Below are 10,000 nucleotides of genomic sequence, written 5' to 3'. Positions count from 1 at the left end.
GTGATGAAGCCCAAAGGACTGCAGAAACCACTTCTCATATACTGGGTTAGCTTGAAGCCTCAACGACATTTCATGCAACATTGGTTCACTTAGGTCTTTTAAACAAAGTGCGTAGGTAACGTCTGAATTCAAAAGAATAAAAAAAAAAAATTTTTAAAAGATATGATCTAATTGAATAATTTATTAAAAAGCTGCATCAAAATCCATTATTATATCTCTCAGATAGTACGCGCGCTGTAATTGGCTAAATTAGCGGGACGTATTCTACAGTACAGCCCGCTAAATTCAAAATTTCGACAAAACATCATCTAGCGAGTTTTTCATGTCATTTCTGTTGCATAAACTTGCACTGAAAACTGTTTGAATCTTGCAAGCAACTATTTCAAACTTAACAGCCAAGAAGATTTAGTTTTTGGGATTTTGGCACGGCATTCTTTGCGGCAGTTGAACCTTCCGCTTCACTTTGACTAGTTTCCTTGCCTGCGCGCCGGTTAACCTCAGAGATATAATAAATATCTTACTAACCTCGTTTTCTCGGTCCGTACTGTAAATCAACGGTATATATTCTTTGATTGCACCTGACGTCACGGCGGCCATGTTGGTGGAAAGAACAATAGCGAAAAAGTCTTTTGGGAATTTGACTCTATTATTATGCAAAACTTAAGCTGCATTTTTCTATTGTTTTGGCACCAACATGGCCGTCTTATCAGGTGAGTCCAATCAAAGAATAGACCTCTTTACAGTTGTGTGCTTAGTTACCTGGCCTTTAAATGAAAGTGAGGCTGCTGTTGACCTTGTCATGATACAGACCTTCCTCCTTTTCTTACGTTAACGATGTTGTCGTCATGCTAATTAGTAAGAATTTAAATAAGAAAAGCAGTGAGGTTTCTATCAAAACGAGGTCAACTCCAGCCTCACTTTCATTTATAGGCCAGGTAACTAAGCACACAACTGTAAAATGGACTATTGCCAACAGATCTATTTTTGTTAGCTAGTTTACCTAAATGGTAGAAATGATGCCGAGAGGAAGGAAGACGTTCAATTATGCTTCCAGTAAACTAACGAAGGTTCGTGCGTGGAATTGGGGTTAGGCATACTGTCCATGATAACCGATCCTACTTTCATGGATGAATCCCCTTGAGAGGGCAGGGGTCAACAATATTAAAATATTATTTTCAAAGGATCAACATAAATGATGGATTCTTAATTCATTACTATTTGCTCTACCTTTTGCATTGAATGGTTATTTTACAAAAATTGCACGTGAAAGAAAATCGGATGTTTGACTTCGGTTTGTTATCATGACTTGTAGTAATGCCGTCTTGTTTCTCGTGTATTTTGTATAGCGAGGTAACTTAACTTTTAACTTGTTATAATTCTAATTAAGCCTTATTTACACTATGCAGTTTTCCTTGACAAGTCCATTCGTCAAGGAAATCTTGTCGACTGTACACACTAGCAAGCTTTCCTCGACAAGTTTTTCCTTGACAAGTTTTCCTTGGTAGTGGAAATGGAAAAAATATGACAAGTTTTCCTTGACAAGTGCACTTGACCAGTCATTTACACTAGCAAATATCGTCCTTGACATGCTAGGTTTTGAACAAGGACACTTGACAAGGACAAACTTGTCAAATTTTTCCATTTACACTGCCAGGGAAAACTTGTCAAGGAAAACTTGTCAAGGAAAACTTGCTAGTGTAAAGGAGGCTTTAGTGTACATAAACATTAAAAAGCACAACGTTTTGTATCAAAGCAGGGTCACCTGCAGCCTCGCTTCCAGTCTTAGGCCAGGTAACTTAGCTACAACTAAAATGATCTATTTAGGTCGTTCAAATTTTTATAAGAGTTCTCAGATTTCACACAAACATCCGCTGGCAGTTCCATTGGCGGCCAAACCTGTGGATGAGCTGCAATTTTTAAAGTCTCACTTTGTGTCATGCGAAATGGTAGTTACCTAGAAGGCTTGGTAATAGCTTAATAATAATAATAATCATTTTAATCATTTCTATCGCGCCGGCAACATTAAAATACGATCGCTGGCGCGTTACAATCAATTGAAAAAATAATAACTCTCTACATATATACAAATATTAAAAAGCCTAGGTAAAATTACAATATTGATATGTAAAAGGAAAACTAACAGAATATATCTATTCATAATAAAAATAACAGATTAATATACAACTATACAAAGTCCTTATAGGCTTGTCTAGTAAACCCTAACCCTAACCTGCACCTTAAAGGAGTCCACTGATGTTATTTTCCTCAATGACTGAGGAAGCGAGCTCCATAATTACGGGGCAGCAGCACAGAAGGCCCGATCCCATAGTGTTGTCTTTGTGCGCACTCTAGGATGAGCTAACAATAGCTCGTTATTTGACCCTTAGTCAATAGAGAATAGCTGGATTCTGCTTTAATAGTTATAAGGTCGCTGATATATTTTGGTGCCATACCATTAATTGCCTTATATGTAATCACTAAAAGTTTGAATATAATTCTATAATGCACAGGCAGCCAATGAAGTTCAAAAAGCACTAGTGAGATATGTTTAAAGCGCGATATATTACAAATAAGGCGCGCGGCAGTATTCTGAACACGTTGTAATTTAGACAGTTGAGTTTGAGGCAAACCATAAAACAGACTATTACAATAGTCAAACCGACTCGTCACCAACGCATGCACAAGCAGTTTAGTAGACTCAACTGACAGAAATTTTTTTATTCGCCTAATATTATGCAGATAAGAGTATGATGCACTACAAATTTTATTAATATTAGTGACCATACTGAGCTGTTGGTCAAACCAACAGCCCAAGTTCTTGACGTCATGGCAAGGGGTAATGAGATGATCACCGACAGCAAGGGGCTCTACACATAGCTTAGCTAACTGCTGTCTCGTACCAACCAGTACAAACGCAGTCTTCTCATCATTAAACTTGAGGCGATCCATTAACATCCATTGGCGAAGGTCATCTATGCACCACTGCATATGCAAAAGTGCCTCTACACGACTCTCACGCAAACCAGGCTTGAACGATAAATAAAGCTGTGTATCGTCAGCATAACAATGCACTTCTGGAAGATGACTACTGGTTATCTCGAAACGTTTTGAAGCATAAATCACAAACAAAATAGGCGCCAAACAAGAACCCTGAGGAACACCGCACTGCAAGGAGAAGCTATCAGAAGGAGTTCCATTGATTGTAATGCGTTGGCTCCTATCATGCAGGTACGATGCAAATCACTCCAGAACTTTCCCAGAAACGCCAAATCGAGTTTGAAGACTCGTTAGCAGACTGCTATGGTCAACAGTGTCAAAAGTGGCACTCAAATCAAGAAAAACCAATAGTGTCACGTGCCCTTTATTCATATTCATCAAAATATCGTTTTTAACTCTCAGTAGAGCCGTCTCAGGGCTATGATTCTTCACGTAAGCCGATTGCAGGTCAGGGTAGAGACCTTTAGATGACATGTGCGCAAATAACTAATCTGAAGCTGAACGTTCAACTAGTTTAGAAACATATGGCAAATTGCTAACAGGACGGAAATTCTTATACAAAGGATCCAGTCCAAACCGCTTTAATAGAGGATTTACCAAAGCTTCCTTCCAGGCATGTGGAAAGTACGCGTCGTCTAGGGATAGATTGATTATATGCCTTTACGGTAGGCAACAGTACATCAATGCAATCACTAACCAGTTTGGTCGGCATTGGATCAAGGGCACAACACTTTTTGGAAGATCTCTGCACTAGCGCAATGACATCTTCATCACTCAGTCGTGTGAACTCATGAAATGATTCCGCAACTGATCGAGGAAAGTCATATTCAGCAGGATCACAACAAACCCCCGAGGCAGCGTCATCAAGTTCCATGCGAATGTTAGTTATCTTTTTCAGAAAAGAAATTACCCATAAACTCTCAGTTGCTGATTTGAAGGCTTAGCGGTTAATTCAGAGGAGTTGCAAACTTGGACGTCTGATGTTACCAAGTTTGAATCCCAGTTGCGGCATGGAATACTGGAAGTTCAATTAATGCAAGGTTGTGTTTTTGTTCTTGAGGAAGACACTTTAATCTCACGGTGCCTCTCTCCACGCAGATGTATAAATGGGTACACCGGCGAATTTAATGCTAGGGGTAGCCCTGCGATGGACTAGCATCCCATCCAGGGGGGAATAGAAATACTCCTAGTCGCTTCATGTTACAGAAACCGGGATAAGCTCCGGCCTAATGGGCCACTTGGCTCGTAAGCAGACTTTCCATTCCGTGATACAGTCCTTAGGTAGAAATAATGTAAGGGATAGGAGAGTGAAACAGGCTATAAGGAAAGACATTATAGAAAGAAATTATGGAAGGAAAGGGAAGGACGGAAAGTGGAAGAAAAATTATACAATCAAGTTTCATCATTTCCTTATTGATCCCCTCTAAAAATACAGGTCCCGTTTTTTATTACATCCCTCAAAAAACGGAAAACCCTTTTTGACAGTTCAAAATAACAATGCAACAAATTAACCTGAAGGTTCAACTTGACTTGCAACATTATAGAAATGACCCTTCAAGGAAGAGAAGGTCGGCTTATCATTGCTCTTAATACGAAAAACCTGACCTTTGCTTTAGTTTATCGAAAATAAACTTAAGAAACAAATGTTGTTGACAACAACTGCATTAAAACTGAGAACAAAAATCGTAACAATTAACCAGAACGCGATTAGCCTGTTGAAGAATGATAATAACTAGAATAAGTCACCTTTCTCTCTCCTGTTCAGCTCGTGAAATGCTTGATCAAATTCTTGTTCGTCTATGGTCACAATTGCTTCTACTTGCTCTCCCTGAGCAAGTTCTCTCAGGTGGTCAGTTACAAAGAAGCCTTGGAGACGTGCCTTCAGAGTTCCACTCTGGTACAAAGACCACAAGTCTTTCAGGGCCGAAACACCATCTGCCTGAACTGTGAGACACACACACCCTTCTGTGATTTGAATAAGCTTCGTTCCAGCAGGGAGCACACATTTATTAACAGCTGTGACAAGCTGATCATATGAAGCCCCACGACTCCATACATCCAGGGTAGAAGCTGTTATCATACCACCTGCAACCACTTTGAATACAGTCTTGATGTTCATAACTAGACAAATATATAAAAACAGAATCAAAAATAGCTTTCACACCGATAAGAACAGTGGCCTTGGCCTATGCTACTGTTGAGAGACTTATTTAGTCCTTCGGCAAATCCAACAACTTTGGAATTTGCATTATAGTTGAAGATTCTTCATGGAATGATCAAAGCCACTCTTCTATCAGCAGTGTTAACAATTAAACAGAGGAAAGGTGTAGATGAGAGTTTGTAGGGAACAGGTTCAGCACAGCTACCCTATGACATCACAAATGTGCAAACCCATGCACAGGCAGTATTTTCATTGTGGGTTAGTACTTTAACATGGGTACAATACTTAGACACCAAATGAATCCTTTCCATGACATATAAGTTATTCATAAAAAATCACCTAAGACAAAGAATTTTTTTACTGGCTTACCTCCAATCAGCATACTGCCAACTGAAGACAGAAAAGCAGACGCTCGTTCTGAAAAGAAAAATAAATAAATAAATAAAAAGAATCAAACACGCAAGAACTGATCAATTGCGTGGCGTTGGTATTTTTGTCCAATACAACAACATGGCATGTCTTGATTGGCACTGATTTTTGAGTTCATAGTTCAGGTATTCTCATAAAACCCACCATTATTATTGGTTAATTTACGTCACGTGGTGCACACTCACAGGGCCGTTCTCATGCAATAACCCCCATTATTATCAATATACGCGGCCAAATAGAAAATCGGCCTCTTCAAAACACACGCTCAGCGGGCCGCAAAAGACTGACAGCGGGCTGCTAATGCATTATCAGCACTACAGCTGATTGGTTCTTGCTTCAACTTTGTCATATGCCTATTATTTATAGACGATTTTACGCATTTTTTCGGTAATTTTCAATAAGTTCACTGGACTGAGTTGATTCTTTAATAGCTTGTTCAATCAACACTTACATGATGATTTGAAGTGACTTTGAATTCGTTATTCACTTTGCTCATTCTTGATATCATTTGGCCTTGTTTATTGATAATAATGATAATGACATGACCTTTTTCGGGAATATTGTTTATTTGCGCCCTTGTAGTGTCATTCGCGGCCCTCGCGCTTCGCGCGAGGTAACTTATTTGCGTGGATATTTGGCCTGCGAAATGCTGTAGCGATCATTTCCGTTGAAAATAAACAAAGCCAGCCGAAAAAAAAAAAGACAGCAGAAGAGTTTTCATTTTACACGGAAGAAAAACAATCTCGTTTGCTTGAGTCTAGTTATGGTGATATTAGAAAGCTGGTCGCAAATTCTGGTCCGGAAAGTGTAAGAAACTCAACAAAATATGCTGTCAAAGGGTGCTTTTTTTTGGGAAAATCCAAAAACGGATTTCTGATCTCGGATCAATGGATTTTTTAGCGTCAAAAAAACGCAAAATCCGAAAAAGAATTATTTTCCATGACGTCGCAAACAAACAAACTCAGAAATGCGTGCAAATTTTAAAAACAAGACAAAATAGCGGTTAAGTTTGTTTTGGAGAAATTTTTAAATGAAAATGCCACCAGAAAAAAAAACCTTAGCGATCAATAAAAAAACATGCTTTTTTCGATGTAGGAAAGATGCTAACAATATTATTGCTGTCAAGAAACTTTAAGTGTAATTTCTGGTGTGAAATTTGCAGGAAACCTAACTATTTTCGACCTATTCATGTCTTCGATCGTACGGTAAAAATGGCGCGAGAAAAACATTTGGGCTGAACTGTCACGTACGGTAGCTGTTGTGTATCATTTTTTCATGGAAAACCGCTTGTCAAAAATACTTTTTTCAAATCCTTTCCCAAAAAAACGCTAAACTGATGAATCTCAAAAATCCGGATTTAGATTTAATCCGAAGTATCCTCCTCGAGTGTAGATACTTTAGTTTTGGATTTTGCCAACAAAACGCAAAATCCCTTTTTGGATTCAAGAATCCGTTTTCAGATTTTACCAAAAAAACGCACCTAAAGTCTTTGAAGGTGAAGAAAGTTATGAGCAGACTTTAGAGATTTAATCCTACGTAAACTTAACCTGAGCCATTTGACTGGTCCGACTCGATTTAATAACGTTTCGGCTGTTCAGCCTTCTTCAGATAAACGTTAATTTTACATTAGCTGTGCGTATCAGAGGTACAAGCTTATATAAGCAACTTATTTAAGAGATACAAAAGGGTTTAAATTACAAGCAAAATAATAATAGGATAAAAGTAAGTGACAAAAGTCATGTAGTAACCCAAACGTAACACACTCCCCGCAAAAGGCCTCTGAATAATCTTAATTAAGGCCATAACACAGTCCAAAGGCAGGGCCCTTACACAATACTGTAATAAATCCCCTGCCGAGGGACAATCAAAACAAAAAATATATATATAAATATAAATATAACAAAATCCTCCACCGGGCCCATGAACGCAAAAGGCAAGTCACATAACAATTGAAACTATTTACAAAGGACTAATGAATAAAATAGAAGCCGGACAAGTAACAACTTATTTCCGAAGCAAGAACATTTGAAAACGTCTAATTAGTTGCTATAGTTAATACGATTTTTGGAGCGAAATTCCCGCCTTTTGTTGAGGCCATGCGGAGATTAAGTGTGAATAATTGTGTCATCCAATAGGCTTCTCTGGTAAGCAACAACTGGTCTAAATGTGATTGATTTTTGAAGGATATAACTCGTTCAATTATGATAAAGCTCATTTGAGAAATGTCATGTTGGGAACTTTTATAATGTACCGCCAATTCACATGTTCTTCTATTGTTGAGCATATTCGATTTATGGTTGCGAAATCTAATTTTAAAACTGGATGTAGAGCCCACATATTGTAAATTACATTTACGGCACGTTGCGAGAAAAATCACATTTTTGGATGAGTAGGACAATTTTTGTCGGATAGGATAATGCCTACCTGTGGCCGAACTTTGGAATTTAGAAGCTTGAAATGGGAAATTCTTACACAAGTCACTATCACATTTGAAATAACCGCCCTCATTGACCGTATCATTAGGGAGCTTACGAATCGACGACGTTTGCACGACGACGCCGTTAGATTGCGTGACATGACCTCTGCGCATGCCTATATGGGCCCTCGCCAGAGTCGCGCCAAAGTCGACGACGTTGGTGAGCGCGATTTGCCGGCGTCTCGAAAATAACAGGACGTAAGGTTAGTTGTTAAAGTTTTCTGAATGTTTCTCTCGATGCTTCAGGTTTTTTTTCCAAATAAATCATTGATCAAGTATCAATCAAGTTCTTGGCACATGTTTTTGATTTTTTTCTGTTTTCATTCAACTGATTCAAGTGAGCACCTTCTGAAGGTACATGCATAAGGCAGGTACCGAAGCTACAACTAAACCATTGTAGATGGTGTCACCGACCGTAAATCAAGTCCATCATATGGTTTGTTATGATAGAAAGCTCAGGAACCGGTCTGGCAAAATGACAAACCAAATCTCCATATCGACAAGGATATGCATAGCGCTTGAGGTACATGCATAAGGCAGGTACCGAAGCTACAACTAAACCATTGTAAGTGGTTATCTCATCAGGCAGCTGCAGCTGTTCAGCAAGTTTATAAGTGTCATCCCGGTAGAAACGAAAGTCGGCCTTGCACTCGTCGTTTGTTTTCTCGTCCAAATCAAATCTTTCATAGTTCCAGTACGGAAACTCTGGGTTTGTTGACTTGTGGAAATCATATAAAAGCACAAATTCTTGTTCGTTTATGAAGCTTTTTTGATAAGCGTATGCAATACAAGCTCTCGTTTCTCTGAAGTTAGGCATTTTGGTTCGAATAACCTACCTTGTGAAAAGAGAAAAACAAACTTCAGAAACGGCGGGAAAATTTGCCACCCGCGAACAAACGTCGTCGTCTTTGCTGAATCGTAAATTCAAATTTCTACAGGACGACGACGCCGGACTATGACCTGACTCAACGGCGCCGTCGTGCGAAAGTCGTCGATTCGTAAGCTCTCTATTAGCAGCAGAACTTGGTCGAAATTTAGATGGTGCTAAAACGTTTTATGTGATTTGAGGTGAAAACCTAATAAATGAAAGTGCTTCCTAATGATGTTTTGAATGTTTGGCAAAATGGGATTATAATCGAGTACCAGAGGAAAACCTTTTTTAAAAGTTCGGATCTTGGAATTTTAAGAGCCTTGTCAAACTGTTTGTCAACTATATCTGCCGGGTAATTTTGTGACTTAAGATACCCTTTGAAGTCTTCACATTTAGTTTGCAAAAAATCATCGGTGGAATAATTGCGCTTAATTCTCAAGGTTACCCCATATGGAATTGGCCTTTTGCATTTTGACGGGTGTGAACTGGAAAATGGAAAACAAAGGTGGCTGTCAGTAGGTTTAGAATAAATGTCAGTAACAATTAACCCATCCTTAAGGTGTAATGTAAGATCCAAAACATGTAAAAAAAAAAATCTGAATAAACCAGTTCATATTTGATTCTGGGGTACAGAGAATTAATGTACATAGTCATTGAATTCAAGCAATTTAGGCAGACCTTGGGTCCAGAGGTAAAAAATATCATCTCTATACCTCCACCAGAGCAGCAGTTTCAAGCTACCTTCTAATTTGGCTTCTTCACCGATTATGCCCATTGCTAGGTCTGCGTAACTACACGCATTTTTTGGTCCCATAGCTGTATCATGTTTTTGTACAAAATTTTGTTCGGAAAAGCTTGTGGCAATTGTTAACACGGAGGCAACTTTCAACAGCCTCAGCTACACAATCGGTAGAGGGAAATTTAGATCTATAATCAAGGGCCTTCCTAACGGTGGTAATACCCAAGTTGTTGTCAATGTTAGGAAACACTGAAACCACATCCCAGGAAACGAGCAGAGGAGCTACTGGGAATGGACCTTTAGCATTCGGGACCTAGATCTTGCATG

At 38.9% G+C, this 10,000-nt stretch overlaps 1 protein-coding gene across 1 annotated transcript in view; it reads right to left on the bottom strand.

Annotated features, from left to right (window-relative positions):
* LOC138007443 (uncharacterized) overlaps window positions 1-10,000 on the bottom strand; it is a 43,024-nt gene that overhangs the window by 26,695 nt on the left and 6,329 nt on the right. Inside the window, exons 2-4 of the mRNA XM_068854340.1 lie at window positions 5,528-5,575; window positions 4,744-5,118; window positions 1-122 (exon numbers count right to left, since the gene is read on the bottom strand). The exon at window positions 1-122 is cut by the window's left edge and continues 577 nt beyond it. Of these exons, the coding sequence (XP_068710441.1) occupies window positions 1-122; window positions 4,744-5,118; window positions 5,528-5,575 (545 nt within the window). The remainder of the gene's footprint in view (window positions 123-4,743; window positions 5,119-5,527; window positions 5,576-10,000) is intronic.

This window comes from Montipora foliosa, chromosome 6, assembly GCF_036669935.1.
Source record: "Montipora foliosa isolate CH-2021 chromosome 6, ASM3666993v2, whole genome shotgun sequence".
NCBI lineage: Eukaryota > Metazoa > Cnidaria > Anthozoa > Scleractinia > Acroporidae > Montipora > Montipora foliosa.
This window is presented reverse-complemented; position numbering and strand designations above follow the sequence as displayed.